General features: G+C 31.7%; 1 protein-coding gene across 10 annotated transcripts in view; it reads left to right on the top strand.

Moving 5' to 3' along the window:
* The window catches only part of LOC143067763 (uncharacterized), a 50,617-nt gene that overhangs the window by 10,233 nt on the left and 20,898 nt on the right, over window positions 1-19,486 (top strand). For 9 of the 10 annotated variants that reach the window (XM_076241275.1, XM_076241266.1, XM_076241274.1 and 6 more), the window contains exons 3-17: window positions 1,931-2,026; window positions 2,217-2,321; window positions 3,159-3,298; window positions 4,098-4,195; window positions 5,636-5,733; window positions 7,237-7,377; window positions 7,886-7,969; window positions 9,204-9,303; window positions 9,839-10,039; window positions 11,239-11,342; window positions 12,301-12,446; window positions 13,261-13,299; window positions 15,240-16,885; window positions 18,374-18,510; window positions 18,858-19,239. In XM_076241275.1, coding sequence (XP_076097390.1) covers window positions 1,931-2,026; window positions 2,217-2,321; window positions 3,159-3,298; window positions 4,098-4,195; window positions 5,636-5,733; window positions 7,237-7,377; window positions 7,886-7,969; window positions 9,204-9,303; window positions 9,839-10,039; window positions 11,239-11,342; window positions 12,301-12,446; window positions 13,261-13,299; window positions 15,240-16,885; window positions 18,374-18,510; window positions 18,858-19,239 — 3,517 coding nt within the window. The remainder of the gene's footprint in view (window positions 1-1,930; window positions 2,027-2,216; window positions 2,322-3,158; window positions 3,299-4,097; window positions 4,196-5,635; window positions 5,734-7,236; window positions 7,378-7,885; window positions 7,970-9,203; window positions 9,304-9,838; window positions 10,040-11,238; window positions 11,343-12,300; window positions 12,447-13,260; window positions 13,300-15,239; window positions 16,886-18,373; window positions 18,511-18,857; window positions 19,240-19,486) is intronic. The other variant, XM_076241269.1, reaches the window with a different exon arrangement.

Below are 19,486 nucleotides of genomic sequence, written 5' to 3'. Positions count from 1 at the left end.
TTTTCCTAGCATTGTTCATCTGACCTTGACCTCATTTTCATGGTTCATTGGTCAATTTTTAGTTTTCTTGGTTAATGTTAAGTTTATGTGACAGTTTATATTTAGGACTATCAACATAATATCAATGATTGGTAAAGAAGGCGAGACATTTCAGCATGTGTACTCTTGTTTAATACATATACATGCTGAAAAAAATTTGAGCTTGCTGCCTCTGTAAATATATAATTTTTTTTACACCATATTTATTTAAAACTAATGAAGCTAGACAAGTATGAAAGCTAATATTTGCTTGAAAACGTACTTTTTATTTTGTGTTCTGAAAGAGAAAACAAATAATAAAAAGTTGAAGAACTAACACATGGTACTTTAAATCTTGTTATACACTAAAGTTTAAAAATAAAAAGACTAAATAAGATATTATATATTGGCCAATTTTTAGTATCATAAATTCATAATTTAAATATAGTATATCGGTACTACCTGTTCACACTTCCTAGAAAGTCTAAGTTAATGGCAAATATTTTACAGTAAAGGAATACATTTTGGCCTGAATCGCTTTCATTTGATGTGCTAATTCAAGTTTTATTGTCAAAGTTGTGAATTGCTATGTATTAGGTAAAACAAGAATTATGGATTAGTGTATTACCACTAGTAATCTGATAAGTAACTTACAAGTGGCGTTAGTATTAATTAGTATTCTTATTTTGTCGGATTTTATAAATATACATGAAAAGCTATTTAAAGTTAAAATCAAATTTTGACCAGGCCCAGACAGAAATCAGTATTGTATTATTAACAGCTATGATAATACAATGTACTTTAAATCTTGCTTCTTCTTAATCAATTAAACCCATATAGAACAAATCCTAAAGTAATTTCTTTGAAGTGCATGAATTTGAAATAATTCTGATTGACAAATTCAAGTCGAATCGGAAAATTATACTTATTCCTTTTGAAGGTATCATATTCATTTACAAAAAAAAGATGCATACATGTATATAGACTTTCTACCTAAATATACTAATTAATATGGTGCTTTCATTCCTCAAAACCCAAAGTTAAGAGGGAACTTCCAGTTTGTTGCATTTTTTCATGTCACATGGATTGAGGCCTGTAACATTGAAAAAAAGGTACATCTTGGCAATTTTTAAAGACCCCTAATGCAGCCAAAGAATGTTTTTAGTTATCTTCTTATTATTGTAAGCTTTAGGACTGTAGATAAAAAAAAACTTAAGATAGCAAAAATAACCAGCAAGACAAGATCTACAATTAAATCAACATGGACAAAACCTTCAAAACTTATAGGAGTTTTTGCATAAAAATATAGTAGATATGCCAATACATACAATTAACAACGCCTGGTGATGTTTCATAGCCTGACAGGTTTTGGTCCAAAGGGGACCTTCATCAGAGGCAGAATGATGGATTAATATTTGCGCCCTTTTTATATAGATACAGTAACCATGATAACTGGGGGTTCAGTGTATTGGCATATTTTTATGCTTTTCCATTCCCCCCCCCCCCAGTGATACACATAATTAATATAGGTTCTACTAACGAGAGCTCTATTTGGAGTTAATGTGTTTAGTGACCTCTCATGTCAGTACGCCTTTCATATATTGCTTATAAGAGTTATTGCTCGTACATGAATATTTGTCATTTTTGCTTTGATCTATATAAAAAAACAACAATAAATAGAGAGAAACATTACGTAGCAAAAATGGTCAGCTAGATAAGATCTATAAATAAGTTATAATGGCTGAAAATGTTAGTTGATTCCTTCTGGGTGATAATAAACTCTGATTCTGAGCTGTTCAACATTTATCTACATTAATTATCTTTTAATTCAACAGGTATACATTAAACCTCCTGACTCTGCTATTTTGTATATTTGAACCATATTTATTTTTAATGTACACATCTTATATAGGTAAGAGAACAGTCCAAGCAAAATGCTGAAAAGATTAGACAAGCAGTAAAACTAGAAAGAGACAGACAAGTTACTAAATTGGCAGTAGAATTACAGGTAAATCTGCTGATTATTTTACTTATATCATTTGGTGAAATTGAAATGCATTGATTTCAGATGTAAATATCATATTCAGATTATTCAGTTTACAAATTTTGATGTTTTTCTTGTATTTGTCAGATTTAATATTGAACATTGTAGAAAGAAAGAAAAAAATTTTCTAAAAAGAAGTAATTCATATTTTCAGAATCAGTTGGAACAAGAGAAAGATGAAAAAGTAAGGAAGTTGGAAGCTCAGTATGAAAATTCATTGAAAAGCATAGGTCAAGGTCATAAAGAGGCAGGCGAACAAGTAAGTTATAGATAATATTCCATATCATTTGTTTTAAAAGTCAGACCAAATTGAGTGACCTGAGATAATAAAACAAAAAAACATGAATAGAACACTATAACAATCACTGTTTTCCTGAAAATGTGTAATGCCCTTTAGTGAGAATTTATGATTGAAACCCACTTTTACCATTTGAACTTTTTGAAGAAGAAAAAAAATAGATTATCTCCCCATAATGATAAAATGATTGGAAAATTAACCAAAGTTATCTTACATTAATCACAAAATAAGGGTTAGCAAACAATTTTTAATAGCTTAAATAAGATTAATTTTTAGCTTAATGGGGAGTCATTTTTTGGGTTCTTTATAGCTTGCTGTTCGTTGTGACCTAAGGCTCTGTGTTGATGGCTGTACTTTAACCTATAATGGTGTACTTTTTACAAATTATGATTTTGATGGAGAGTTGCTTCATTGGCACTCATACTACATCTTTTTATATCTATTAATTAACATTAAACAATTTTCCACTAAAAAATGAATGAAACTATTTTCAGTTTTAAGTTAGCCAAATTTACTAATTTTATTCAATATAATGATTTTTTATGACAATAGATAAATATGCTGCTGTAAATAGTGCTATTCTTGTTAGTAGGAAAGAACCATGTATTGCAAGAGAATATTAGCCCATTGTTAAGTCATTATTGACAAATACAAGAATAATTAGATCCTTGTGAAATTTCTGAGAATACAATTGTCATGTGATATTCATGGGTATTTAGACTTTTAAGATATCTGAATATCTTGAGTTATTTCCTGATACAATTTGATCAAATGTGAATCTTTTTGTTTCTTACACAGTATGACAGAACTGAAGAAAGGGAGCTCCTGCAGCAAGAAGATAACAGAAGAGCTGATGCAAGAGGATCAGCAGCCATGGACAAACTCAAACGTGAAAGAATGTTTCGGGAGTTTGAAGAGACAAAACAAATAAAAGCTAGGTAATGTAGACTTCCATCTTAAACATCAAAAATTGATTATAAAATGTAAAAAATAATTGTATCTCAAACTTGTTAATGATGATGACATTTTCTTTATCATATTTAGCATATGTAAAAAGATGTGAGATGTGAACATTTACCCTTCTTTGTTGGATTTATGGTACGTGGAGTAGACTTATTTTGTATTGCCCTATTGACACATACCCTACATATCCTTTAATTTATATACAAGGAAACAATGAACTAAAATTCAAAAGCTATGGACTGGTCAAAATATGATCTTTAACAAGAAATGGGTGTCTATGAAATATATTCCAAGGATTTGATCACACAGCTTTTAAAAGTTGCGTATAAGTATCAAAGAACTGTCATCAACACCAAATCCTGATAAAAATAAATCCTGGTAAAAAAGACTTGTCAACCACAGTTACCATCGATGAGATTACTGACTTTGAAAAGACACATGAATATATGGCAAGGATGATTAAGTTATTGGGCCCTTATTATTAACCTTTTAATGCTAATAGTTCAGACATCAGAAGCTTTATTTGACAAACCAGACTATTCCTTTTCACCTTGTTGTTGAGCATTTACATCAAGTGCTTATGCTAATCTTAACCACATATTTTATACTACAATCCCCTTAAATGTCAGTGATAGCAATAATGTCAACTGTCACATCCCTGAGGTAGTTTGTTAAACTTCCTTGCACAGTCAGTCAAATATTCAATAAGCTTATATTGAAACCTTTTAATAGCACCATCATTTATTCTATATTGTTTAACTGTCTATATTTTAGACAAGCTGCTTTAGATGAAGAGAGAAAAAGAGCTGCTATGATTGCTTCATTGCCACCACCAGATCCTGATCCACTTCTAGATATCAACATACCAACAAGTAAGTCATTTTACAGATTTTCACATTATAAAAAAGTGTTTAAAATGAAAAGTGTTAAAAGGGATGACTTAATTTATAAAATTACAGAGTATGCAAAATGACAGAACAGTCAAACCTGCCTTAACTGTCACCTTGTTTCAGCGGTCACCTGTCTCTAATGATCACTTTTAGAGCCTCCCAAAAGTTTTCAGTGTATAATTTAACTTTGCACGGTCAGCGGTCACTTAATTTTTGCACAAAATTGTCATTATGACTTTTAACTTTGGCTAAGTGTTTTAAAAACATGGGGCAACGGTAGAATCAGATGTTTTTATACGACCACAAAATTGTTTTTGCGTCGTATAATGCTATCATGTCGTAGTCCGAAGACGCATTTAGTTTCTGGACAATAACTTTAGTTTTAGTGAGTGGATTTCTACAATTTTTACCAGGAGGTTCAATGCCACTAAAGAAAGGTTGGGATCGATTTTGGGAGTATGGTCCAAATAGTTTAGGAATTAGAGGCCCAAAAAGGGGCAAAATTTAGCATTTGTAGTTTTCAAACAATAACTTGTGTTTAAGTGTGAATCTCTCTTAAATTATTCCACAAGTTTCCATACCATGAAGGGATGATTTGTATTGAATAGGGAGGGGGGTGGGGGGTTATGGCTCAAAATGTTTCGGAATTAGGGGCGAAATAGGGGAAAAACTAGGTTTTTTCTGGTCAATGGACAATTAAGACAATTTAAAAGCAGTGTAAGGGAGGTAACTCAAAAACATTTAATATACAATGTTGGGTATGTTTTGCACTACTTGTAAATTATGTATAAGGAAATGTCAGGTTTTGGACTAATTGGCAAAAAAAGGGGGGTGGTAGTAGTTTTCAATTTTTTTTCCAAAATTTCTCAAATTCAAAATTTTTCAAAAGTTTGAAGAAGAAACCTTTAATTCCACAATATTGCACACTATATTTGTAAGATCTTGACATTTGTTTTGTGTCAGAAACTCATATTATGTCAAAAGCTTGATCACAATCCAAATTCAGAGCTGTATCAAGCTTGAATGTTGCGTCCATACTTGCCCAACTTTTCAGGGTTGACCTCTGCGGTCGTATAAAGCTGCGCACCTGGTTGTAACATATTTAAAAAGGTAATTTCTCTTAAGGTGTAACTTTTAATTGTTCTCATGAGGGGATCTTTAATTCAGGTTTGACTGAACATAGAATTTATTTTTATAGGAAAAGTGTTTTTCAAATTTGTTCATTGTGATTAAAAGTGGAGATAAAACAACTTTGAATTGAAATGAGGCAGTTTTAGTGTACCGGTAGTCATTTTCACACATGTACATTCAATTTATTGATTTGCATCTAAGTTAAGATTATGTATATATATAAAGTATTTTTGCACTTTAAGTATACTAGACTTTTTGTATAGTTTTATATTCCTTTCATTTTTGTTACAGAAAAACCTGTAAAGATGACTGATGTAGATAATTTTACCACAACACATTACCATATTTTAGAACAATATTCCATTGATAAGGCTAATCCTATTACACAGGTGGGTAAAAAAGTTTAATTTTATCTAGCTGAATCTACAAAAGTTGTTATTAAAAAGATGTAAGGATTAAACAAGTATTCATTTATTCCTTAGATTTAACCAATGATTAAAGTAAATTTTATATTTTTTAATTTTTGTCAAGCCTGCAACTTTTGTTGCAGAAAGCTCGACAAAGGGATAGTGATCCGGCGGCGGCGGCGGCGGTGTTAGCTAACTTCCTTAAAGCTTTATATTTTAGAAGGTGGAAGACCTGGATGCTTCATACTTTGTATATAGATGCCTCATGTTACGAAGTTTCCGTCAGTCACATGTCCAGTGTCCTTGACCTCATTTTCATGGTTCAGTGACCACTTGAAAAAAAAGTTCAGATTTTTTGTAATGTTGAATTCTCTTTTATTATAAGTAATAGGATAACTATATTTGATATGTGCGTACCTTGCAAGGTCCTCATGTCTGTCAGACAGTTTTCACTTTACCTCGACCTCATTTCATGGATCAGTGAACAAGGTTAAGTTTTGGTGGTCAAGTCCGTATCTCAGATACTATAAGCAATAGGGCTTGTATATTCGGTGTATGGAAGGACTGTAAGGTGTACATGTCCAACTGGCAGGTGTCATCTGACCTTGACCTCATTTTCATGGTTCAGTGGTTATAATTAAATTTTGTGTTTTGGTCTGTTTTTTTCATACTATATGCAATAGGTCTACTGTATTTGTTGTATGGAATGATTGTAAGGTGTACATGTCTAGCGGGCAGATGTTATGTGACCTTGACCTCATTTTCATGGTTCAGTGGTTATAGTTAAATATTTGTGTTTTGGTCTGTTTTTTTCATACTATATGCAATAGGTCAACTATATTTGTTGTATGGAATGATTGTAAGGTGTACATGTCTAGCGGGCAGATTTCATGTGACCTTGACCTCATTTTCATGGTTCAATGGTCAAAGTTAAGTTTTTGAGTTTTGGTCTATTTATCTAATACTATATGCCATAGGTCAACTATATTTTGTGTATGGAAATATTTTATGATCTTTATGTCAGTAGCGCAGGTTTCTTTTGACCATGACCTCATTTTCACGGTTCATTGCACAGTGTTAATTTTTTGTGTTTTGGTCTATTTTTCTTAAACTTTAAGTAATAGGTCAACTATATATGTTGTATAGAAGCATTGTTAGCTGTACATGTCTGCCTGGCATGGTTCATCTGACCTTGACCTCATTTTCATGGTTCATTGGTCTGTGTTTAGTTATCTTGGTTAATGTTAAGTTTATGAGACAGTTGTAATAAAGCTTTATACTTAGGACTATCAACATAATATCAATGATTAGTATAGAAGGTGAGACATTTCAGCGTGTGCACTCTTGTCTAAAAGGTTACAATTGCAAAAAAAATATAAATGTTAACTTTTGAAAAAAAAATCATTAACAATTTATACATAATGTGTCCAGTCACGGTATTGTCAGCATGTGTTTTATATCAAATTGTGATATATTTTTTTACAGGGAGATGCTCGAGCAGCAGCTGAGGAAGAAGAGAGAAGAATTAGGGAGAGATCTCAGGAGTTAGTCAGACTGAGTAATGATAGAATGGCCAGGGCAAGAGTCAGACATAATAATGCTCTGGAAAAAGAAATACTTAGTCATGTATGTTTTCATCGAGTAACTGTTCTATAAAAAAAAAGAAAAATAGAAACTTTTAAAGTCGATGAAAAATATATATGTAAGACTTAGGTTGGCATCTATTCTCTCATTGAAGTATTCTTAAAATCAACATCCAAATTGACATCATAATGGAATAAAACTCTAAATCAATAGCCAATTCAATGCCCCACTAATTGATGTGTTTTTTGTTGTTCTCAAATCTTAGTCCAATATATGGCTTTTATAATTGACGTCCATTTAGTTAACTTTCCACAATGACATCTCAACTTTATTTAGTAAAAAAAACTGTCTTATTTCTAATTTTGACACATCTATTTTCTAGGTGTAAATTGGTTGGTTGAATCTTAAATTAAAAAAAAGGTTAAGATTACAATTGTTTTTGAGTTTCTCATGACTTTTCATGTAGTTATTGTCCTGTACAAGTTTTAATGTTTTGTATAATATACTTGTTTGTATTACAATAATTTGTTTAATAATATGTATTTTTTAGGACTGTGATAAGATGATGATGGATCTTAGTGATTTACAGAGAGCAGACAGAGAAAGGAGATTACACGTTGTTGCAAACATTCCAGTAAGTTTACTATCTTCTTAACCCTTTCACCGATTGCTGCCCAGACAGAAGCTACTCTGAGATGATGGCTTCCCTGGCTACTATTACTCAAGTGGGAGTTAATAAATGTCAATAAAAACTTGTCTGTAGTTATTGATGTCTTTATTTCATTCACTAACACCATGTTCACAGTTTTGTTCATGTTTTGATAATTTTTTCTTCATAAAATATTCAAATTTTCAAATTTTCGGCATTATCTAGGTGAAATTCTCAAAATTCTGCTCTTTGACCCAAAATCATAATTTTTTAACCCAAAACGGCAAAATTTTTTAAAATTTAATGAGGCTGTACAAATTCCTTTAATACACTAAACGATGTTCATTCCAAGTGTTTTGTACTTAAAACAACATATTATGTAAAAAAAAGTATACTAGTTTGGCTTCAATTCTTCCATATTCTTTCAAAAAAAAATGTTCCCTCATTTCAAATTCTTGTAAATTCTGTAAATTTCCTTTGATTTTGACACGGTTTTCAACAAACGGAAGTGCCATGTTTACACTTTCATCTGGGTATTCAACAAAGAAAGATGACTCGTGTTTGCACTGTTTTGAACGGAAAATATAAAAGAGGTATTCCGATCCCGGTAAAACGGTATTCATTGTCAGCTGTATGGAGCCTGAATCCCAGCAAACTGGGACTCATCGGCGAAAGGGTTAAGTAAAATTTGTTCCAATTGAATAGTTATTTCTATTAACAGAGTATTTTTTTCATGTTTAATTGATTATCAAAGAGTTTTTACTGGACATATTCATTTGGTTGTTTTCAAAATAATTGTTTAACATATGGTTATCTATGGTTATCTAGTTAATATAATAATGATGTCTTGAGGTGCAGGGCGACCTCACAACTAAAAAATAAAATAGCCTTTCAAGATGCCACAATTATTTGGACTTAAGGTTTACTATTTATGTCATGTGATTCAATACTTCCTCTGTAACTTTACATAAATACTAGATTGAACTTTTACTTTTATCTCTGATGTCCTTCATCTGCAGTTATTTTCCATGAAATGTTCCAGATTTCAATTATCCAGTGTGATACAAACTTCAGAAATGGTTTTAGATTGTTTAGTCAGAATGTCTTGATGTCTGTGACAACAACCAAACCATCCAAGCTTTTAGCTGTCAATTAGATGACATGTTCCTTGCTTTATTAAAAGCTTTTTATATCTTTTACAATGTTTTCTTTTCAACAGAAACAAGTTTTTGAGCCACCTCACAAAAGGGTAGAAGACAGAGAAGACCACCAGAGAAATTTAGAAACAGCATTTGAAGACATGTACATGGCTCAAACAGGTAGGTTCTTTCTCATACCAACAAAAAATAAAATGCCGTTGTTGTTAATGAATTGTTTAATTCATATACGTAAAAAGATAAAATAATACAATGTACAAAATGATTGATTACCACATGACAAATTTGTGACCAATACTGCTGAAAATAATAGATGAAAAATATTGGATAATTGATGCGATGTGAATCATACTGTGAATACAATTTCCAAGGTACAACATGGTTCTTCAACAATAAATCTGTTGCACATTCTTATTCCATTATACATGTATTACTTTCCTTTATTCAACATGTAAAGCTATACTTTTGTTAACACACAGTGCATAGGTTAAAAGAGGAGTTTTCCCATCTCTTCCAGTAATAAAAATGAATCAGTTCATTGAGTTATTTATAGCCCTACCCATCACAGGCACATCTGTGTCCCTAAAGTTACAATTATCTTCCTGTTTGAATATTAACCACCCTAATTATTTGATTTATAAAGTTAAAGACCTAACTTCAATAAAGAAATCTATCATTTGAAATAAATTATTTTCAGATTATGTAGGTGATTTAAGTCTAGCATTAGACCCACACCCACCTCCAGAGACGCCTTCTGCCACAGAATCATTAGAGGTATCCATGATGACTGAAGGAACACCTGTCCAGGAACCTACATTACCCAGAATTCCACCTGTTCTTAAAGATATGACTAATTTACCAAGAACACAGGGAGAAAAGTCACCAGTAAAGAAACCAGGTATAGTGAGGTTGCAACATAAAGTAAAGTCATAGTTAGCTATTTCACTGGAGCTATATTTATTTCAAGACTTACCAAATTAGTTAGATTACTCTAGATAAAGTTGTAAGTTATAAGGACAGATGTAAAAAATTGGCTGATTATTTGTATAAAATTTGTAACATAGAGGCATACAAAATAACTTACTGTAAGCATAATTTAAAAAAGGCTTTCTATTTGAATTTGAAAGAAGATGTCTGTTCTAGAAAACAAACTGTGGTTTGAAGAGGGTTGACATAATTTTTTAAAAAGGCAAATGATAGATAAAGGATGTTAGGAAGTTTCGCTTTTGTTTTGTAAGATGCCCTAAACTATTACAATGGATAGCTGCAGAAATAAACTGATGATTTAATATTCTACAGATTTGATGAAAGTGTGATATTATCAGATTATTACATGGCATTTTTCATATCGCATGTATTATCATCCCTAGGTTCAATATCAGCCCATGGCTCGAGGGCTGATATTGACAGAGGGCTGATAATACATGCGATATGAAAAATGACATGTTATGATCTTTTTATCATATGCTTCAACAGTGGAGAAAAATAACAGATTCATATATTGATCCTTTTACGTGGTTCCCAAATAGAAGTTCAAAGATTAAAAAGTTCACGGACGTCGGCCCCAAATTTAGTACATATCAAATCTTTCTACCATATGCCTCAACAGAGGAGAAAACATTTTTAAAATGGACAACTCGTCAAACCAAAAAAAACAACAATATACATAATGAACACTGTTTGGAAAAGTCAACCTTTTCAAAGTAACTTTCTAAATTATATTTGAAACTTATAAAGAATGCATTTATTTAATAATTTGTTTGTTTTTTTATTTTTATTTTTTTTTTTCTATTATTTTACACAATATACTTCTCAGTATCTAAATAATTGTTTTGTACACTATTTCACTGAAAACGTAGCATTGAGGGGTATTTTCCAGAATTTGCTGAGTATCACCGGAATGCCATATGATAACTTTACGGAAAGGCATGTGATAACAATCGAAGCATGTGATAAACTTTTCATATCAGCCCGCTGAGCACCAATTCGAAAAATATGGAATTTACGTTAATTTAATGCTATTATCATACAGTAAAAATCATATGTTATTTAGTCTAAGTATATGATAAATTTATTTGTTTCCCTTGTTTTTTCCAGAAAAAGTGTTAAAAAAGTTAATGGATAAAATAAAATCCCAAAGAGATGAATGGATATCTAAATCTAATGTTGATCTTGATATTCCTGATGATACTACAATTAAGGTAGGTTTCTGAATATTATAATCCAATCATTTTACCTCTATATATATCCTGGTCCTGTAAATGTCTGTAGTTTGATAAGTCAAGAAGCTTATTTCCAATATGACAAAGAACAAGAATACTTACAGATTTATTATCATAGTCCGTTGTCAGATTAAAATTAATGTGGTCTGTCCTGTTTTTCTCTCTGTCCTTATGTCAAGCTTGAGTTTTGTTTTGCTTTTTTTTTTAAGGAGATTACCTTTATATATTAACTCCTATTGTTCTCTGTTTTAGAGTTGTCTCATTGGCAATCATGCCACATCTCCTTATTATTTTATAAAGTATTTTATGTTATGTGAAGATCAAGTTTCAGTACATTTCAAGTGTATCTAGGACTTTTGTCCTGGGAAAAGTATAAACACTCCAAATTGTATTGTTAAGATATACCATTACTCATTGCATTTATAGAGCAAGCATTACTTTAAAACCAAATAAAACTTACTTGGCATGGATGAATTAAAGATGCATTCTTATTAAATATAAGATTTTGCTATTTTTTTCTATAAATAAACTTTATCCTATTCTTTAGTTTAGTTGAAGTTAAGCTTATTTGAAACAAAACAAAAAATATAGGTCACCTATGAGTTAAAAAAGTCATTTCAATTTTAATGCAAAAAAATGACAATTTTTTTACCAAAGGGAGATAATTTAGAATTTTTCAATGATATAAACATTTTAAAAGTCATCTGGGGCCAAAACAAATTGATTTGTTTGGTTGATTTTTGTACCATATCATAAAGTAACAACGAATAGTGTAATAAATGAAATTTGTAATGAAAAAAAATGTTTAATTTTTTGCTGAATTTTTTGTACCATCGCGCCCACCTCCTTAAATGTTAAATATTGATGTGTCATGTCCATCTGAGAAGTCAGTAAAAACAAGTTTTTGAATGTTCTAATGTATCTGTTATCTTTGTAGGTACAAGAATCTGGTAGGAATGAGTTTACTGCATCTAGACATGTTCCTGGTACTCAGACAGATGAGGTTCCTACCAAACTCAGTGCTCCTGAAGGTACAGCTGACATATCTGTTGACTCAGTATTAGAACAACAGAAAGAGTTAGAGTAAGTGGCGATCGTTTGCTTATGATAGAGATATGTCAAGTATTCATAGAGACCTAAAAGGATCCGTCAACTTTTAGGTTTTGGATTTTTGAAAGGTTAATCTTTGTAATTCAATTTTAGTGTAAAAGATTTCAAAGACTCATATGTAATGTGCTGAATCATTTTGATCATCAGAGTTGCACAAAAATGTTTAAAAGATTATAGAGTTGAATTTTGTAATTTTTGTTAACCCTTTCCTCCATAGTGACGCCTTTTGACGCCACCCCCTTTACTCCATAATGACGCCTTTTGACGCCTGTGTAGTACCTAAGTTGAAACGCTTTGACTACAAAGTGTCTGCAGTAGACTGAATAAAATTTGTATCCAATATGAAAAGGAATATCGTAGGAATATCCAACTTTAATTTATTTGATGAAATATTTGTTTTTCGCAATGCATTAATACTTTAAAGCATATTTTTAGCATTTTATTGAAAAATCCTTATGCGAATCAACTATGCAAAAAAATTAAATCAATGGAGGAAAGGGTTAAAGGGATCTATCCTATAAAAAGTTATACTAAGATATCAAAGTTGCACAAAAAAAGTTTTGTATTTTGGAAAGAGTCTCATATTATCCCTGTTATCATGATAGCTGTTCTGATTATGTTCTGACCAAAAAAATAAAAATGTCATGAATGAAAAAACATTTGACTTTTAACTATTTCATATGCCTCCTAATATGAAGCTAAGATTTCAAACTGCATTTTCATCTGGTAAGATGAAAATCAGATTGATTTCCTAAAAGAAATAAAATGATACTTTAAACATTTACAGTCCGATATTAAATCTGATGGCGTATGGTACTAATATGATGTAAGTATTCATGCTCAAGCAATCAACATCATTATCACATTTCTCTCCTCCTCATTAAGCAAGGGTGATAAGGATATATATCCCTCCTCATGAATCAAGGGTGATAAGCATATATATCCTTCCTCAAAACTTCAAATGTAATTTTCCACTAATATATTGTTACTACTATGCATATTCTCATGTTCTTGATATTTGAGATCATGTTATATTTTAATCCTGAATTCCATATATATACACTTATTATCAAGGAATGGTAAACGGGCAATGTCACAAATTTTGTTTTTTATTTTTACGATTTGAACTCCTTTGAACATTTTCATTTTGAATCTAGCAATACGATGGTTGATACATTAAAATCAAATAAGGCAACCATATTTTCATTGTATGTGAATGAAACAGAAATTCATATAACAACAACATATAAATTTGTAAAAGATATCAATGGATGGTTGTATTAATTGAGGAATTTAGGTTAGACCATTTAGTATTTAGATATGATAAATTTTATACGACTTTAAGAATGTTAATTTATGTGCATTCTACACAAATATGCATCTGTTTCAAGAATATTCCATGATATTTGTTATTAGGAAAAAGAGTTTTTTTTATCAATAGCTCAACATGCCAAAGTAGTATGGAAAACATCTTTTAAAAGATGTGACTAAGCCTGATTGTAACTTCACTTAAACACCATATTTAAAGTAACCCTAACACATCATATTAAGACAAGCAAAAATATGTTCTAGAAAAGCAAAAAAGAAGAAAAAAAATGTAAACTTTGCGTAATTCAAAATTTGTAAAAATAGTTGGTCACTACATGTAAAAATACCTAAAGGGGATTTCATTTTAAGGATTATTTGCTGTAATTTAGACCAATTAGAGGGACAAAATTTACATATTTTGAAATATTTATGACATTTTTTGCCTCAAACAAATTATAATAAAGGTCCTGTGTACCCTAGGTGTAAATAAATCTAAAAGAAAAAAGAACATGTAAACAAATGATTTCCCATTAGTGGTTCTAAATTATTTAGGGTTGGCGCAAGAAGACATATTTCATTACAGTTTCATTAGAAAACATTGTCATCAAGTGTGGCAATCTTGTTTTGCACATAGGAGGTGATATAACTTACTGCAAATTGGCTCTCACTTTACATCACAGCAAATAGCTTGTCACATTAAAATACCTGATGCTGTTTGGTGTCTATAACTGATTTTGTACTTACTGTGGATGGAGTTTCCTGGTTGAACTTATATTTAAACTCTGTATTAATAGCTCACACATTATTCCATGTTAAAGTGCACAAATAAGCTTTCAGTAACTTGTACCCTTTACAAGGTGTCAGAAATTTAGCAAAGTTGAGTTTTGTTGTTTGGCAAGTCCAATTGAAGAGTTGCCACCATTTTGCAGTAATTATTCAATGTCAATGAAACTTTATCTGCTCTTTTGACAAATTTGTTCTTGTCTTTGCCTGAACAGAACATTTGTGTATTATCTACAAAAATACTGATTTGCTATTTTTCATTAAATTTTGTCCTGCCTTGCCCAAGAAGTTGAAGTTTGCTTGCCTCGTTTTCCAGTCAGTTTATCTGTCAAATGTTCTGTTCTTTTAAACACTGGCTAGTGGCAAATAACATTAATTCAATAAACTTCATAGTATGACAATCTCCAAGAAAATTAACTTATTAATATTATTCATTAATATTTTAAGAATTTGTATGAAACAAAATTATTTTATTTTATTTATTTACTTTTGAGATTGGTTTTTAACACCCATGTCCATGTGTTGTTCAATGAAAGTAGGAATTGAATTTTGCAATATCATGATAAATTACATTAAATTTGTCTTTCCATTTTAACTGAAACATTCTTATTTTGTTTCATTATCTTACAGGTCGTTTGCTGTTTTCTTATCTTCATTGATTTGATTTTTTTTCAGAAACCAAAAACGAGTGTTAGAGGAAAAATTGAAAGCTCTAGAAAGGGAACATGCTGCATACAAACAAACAGCCCAATCTACATTATCTCATAATGAAGGGTATCCTCCCGTACATACCCAGCTTATGAATGGACATGCTGTACCTAGAGAACAGATGTCCTCTGGATATTCTTGGTCTGTACCACAAAGTATGCATCAACCTCCATTGTCAACTGGTTCCATCACAGCAAAACCAAATTTGACAACAGCTGGTGCATCCCAGCCACAAATCCAACAACAGTATATGCCAGTGCCACAAATCCAACAACAGTATATGCCAGTGCCACAAATCCAACAACAGTACATGTCAGTGCAGCATACTGACAGAATCGGTATGACAGTATCAGAACAACCATATCCCTTACCAGTTACTCTGTTGCCAAGGGAACCAGTTGTAGCATCATTACCAAAGCAGTACATTCCTTTATCTCATCGACAACAGGGGGACATGCCCCAACTGTCAACAGTAAATGTTAGTAGTAGGATGCAGCCTCCAACCTACACATCAGCCCTCTCACAGATCCAGACCCAGCATGAAGCTGGAAGTTATGGAGTGAGACAGCCAGCAGTCCAATCACAGCAACAATATGTTCCTCCCAGTGTAGCACCAGTTTCTGTGTTTAGTCGTGAGTCTGTTCATCATCCTCCTTCATTGTCAATGAGTTCATTATCTGGGTCATCTGGAGAGTACTATCCACAGACTTTTCCTACTCCATCTCTTCCCATTCCATCCACGGTCGGTCTGATACCAGTAACATCCTATGCTGCTCAACAAGACCAAACTAAAAAGATAAAAGATTATCAACAATATTTACTACAACGTCATGAACAAAGTAAAAAGGTGCTGGCTGATACTAGAGCTGAAATTGAAAAAAGACGACAGGAGTTACTTCATAGGTTTCCACAATTAGCTGGTCAATCTCCTGAAACCAGCAAAGGAGATGAACAACTCCCAGTAGTAGATAGTCAAGCAAATATTCCTCCACCTCCCCCTTCTGAGGTAATCCAGACTAATACACAAACAACAGAACTATCACCAAGTAAGACAGCTATATCATCACTCGTGACACAACTGGCTTCAGATCCATACTATGCACAAAGATTGGGACTTGAGAAAGAGAAAAACAGTAAAGCAGAAGTTAGTCAGACTAATAATAAATATAGAGATGTAAGAAAGTCTCTTCCTTTTGATGAATCTCTTCAGGAATCACCTTACACTCAAGTTCATGATTCTGGGGGTAAATTTAGACAGACAGAATTCGACTCTACAATGGAATCAGATGATAGAAGAGATTTAGATGATACAGTAATGTCATCATCTACAGACAGAGGGAGCCCTAAATTACCAATGAACGGAAGACGATCAGCCCAGTCAACCGAATCAGATATGGATACATCAGGTCTGAGTACAGGAAAAGATCATAATGAAATATATGATAACAGACAACAGGAATTAAAGAAACAATTAGAAGAAATACAGAAACAGAAAGAGGCCATATTACAGAGGCATGATATGGCACATCTTAGACTTCATGCTGAACAGGAGAGACTTAAATACCAGATGGCAGAGGAGGAGAAAAGATTGACTCCTGATGTCACTTCAGAAGGTATGTAATACCTTCTTATTTTTAGAGTTATTTCACAGGTTGTTGATTAATTTTTAACCGAAGAGATTGAAAATTCAAACATGAGTCCTTCTTTCTCATAAGAAATTTTACTTGCAATCTGAGTATTGTAATAAAAATAGGCCACAGTTAACACAAGTTTCAACTTATTGATTATTATTTTATTATGGATCATTGGCAAATATTTTATGCATATTTCCATTGGTTTAGTTGTCAACTATAAAATTATTATTAGAAATTGAATTTACCGAGATGTACAATTGATAGATAGCTGTTTCTGATATTTCCATCTTCTTTCTCGCTAAATAATTTCTTTTTTTCTTTTTTTAGTTTGCCTTTACTAAATGCAATGAAACTTATACACTATGTTTATAACCACCTCTTACATATAGTTTAAATTGGGTGGCATCACTTTCACCTTTCCTGAGTTATTTCCCTTTATAAATGGAAAAATTGATGATTTTTCAACTTGATCAACTTGAAACTTAGTACACATGATCATTATGATGTGAACTTTTTAATATTATATGCCAAATTACAGTTTTGACCAGTATAATTTTCATATTCAATGTAACATTACATTCTCAGGTTGAAGGTATTTGTTTAGTTATATTACCATGAAGCTGTGGTCACATCAACTTGAAACTTTGTACACATGTACATTTTGATGATAAGTACTTATCAAATTGTGTGTTAAATTTTGGAATTTAACCACAATTTTTTAGTTTACTGAATATAAAAACAAAATATTAGTGTGTCATACTGTCACAGATATGTATTACAGAGAAGTCATTTTGTTTTGAAGATATTTTTTCTATAACAGTAAATTGTCATTAGAATGTGTCATTAAATTTTTGTGAATACAAATGTCTATGTTACTTAATTAACTTTTGCTCAGGTGTTAGGGTCTTCCATATAACAAAATGATGATTATAATTGTCCTTTTTCCCTGAATAAAGTGTTACTTTAAAGATTTGTAAAAATGTTGGCTTATTATTAATGAGGTTTTAATTTTAGACTTATTTTGAAGTGTTAATCAATAACTTACTAATAAGGCTTTAGTTTCCAAGGTAATTCATACTACAGATTATATGCCTAATTGAAAACGAATTAATTAATTATTCCATAGTGACCACTATTTATTAAATGACAGGTGGGATTATATTATATTGAATGTCATACTTATTTTACGGTATTTTACACTGTACAGAGGAAGCTGTATATTTGAAAATGATTTTGCAGCAGACAGATTTATTATTGTGTAATCTTTTTACTTTAACTCATTAATTTTTTATATTAGGGCTGCGACAATTAACTTTTTATTAGTTTGTTATTGTATTGTTGTTGGATTACCTTTACATGAAGTATTGGATATTTTCAATGTGTATGGCTGAAACTGCATTTAACAGTGAAGATTATGATAACATTGTGATGAAATTAGAAATTTATAAATTTTATTTAAATTTTTAGATTCAACAACAGAGGTAGACACTGATGAGGAAAGGAGAGGAGAAATATTGACAACTAAGCACCTGAGAGGTCCACCACAGAAACAAAAGTTAAATCTTCTTGGTGAACATAGACCCCATGAGCTTAGTACCATACAGGTAAGAAACAACAGGACACAATCCAGGGCACTGTGACCTATTATAATATATAAGTCATTTAGAAAACAGTCAAGGTCACTGTGACCTATTAAAATATATCAGTCATCTAGAAAACGATCCAGAGCACTGCGCCATAATAAGATATATGTCATCGAGAAAATTGGCTCAAATTGTTAAAAGTGTGTTTTGTTGCATGGAAAGATAGGAATTGTAGTTCTGAATTGTTGATATTTTGTATGATGATTTGAGCCCTGTAATCTTCATGAATAGATTATAAAAGCTGCTTAAATTACTGCAAAACAAAAATTTCTGTATTATGTTTTAAAATATTCTGTTGTATTGAACAGGAGGTAGATACTCCCAGGAGTGCACAGAGATCTTTAGAATCTGGGAAGCCAAGCCTTTCATCCAGTGGCAGTTCATTGTCCAGAAGATCACTGGATTCCTACCAGATGTCTACAGGAACCATCCCAGAGGAGAAGGAACCACAGGAACAGTTTGTCACACCCACTTATCGTAGGACGGCAGGAGAGACTGGCTACCAAACTCAGCAAATCGAACAGATACTGGAAAGAGCTAGAGAGTTTGACCCTAGTGTTGTAGAACGACTGAAGCAACAAACCAATGATATTTTTTCCAATATTGCTACACCCCCACAGAAAGGAGGCACCCCAGGGAGTAACTTGTCATTATCCATGGGATCACTAACTCCTGATTCTTTATCAACAGGTTAGATCAGATAATATTGAGGGCACTTATACTTCATAATTTAATAATACATTATACATACACTAGTCTTATGTACATATACTTATGTTCTGATAGTTTCATTTCAGTATAGAAATTGGTTCCAAAATGCCAATTGTGTCTAGCGAAACAAATTTTACTACTGTAAGCTTAACTTTTGTTTCTGACATAGAATAGTTGAAAGAGAGTAATACAGAAAGTTTGAAATCGTTATTTGGAAAGTTGAATT

This window comes from Mytilus galloprovincialis, chromosome 3 (genome assembly GCF_965363235.1).
Source record: "Mytilus galloprovincialis chromosome 3, xbMytGall1.hap1.1, whole genome shotgun sequence".
Classification (NCBI taxonomy): Eukaryota; Metazoa; Mollusca; class Bivalvia; order Mytilida; family Mytilidae; genus Mytilus; species Mytilus galloprovincialis.
This window is presented reverse-complemented; position numbering and strand designations above follow the sequence as displayed.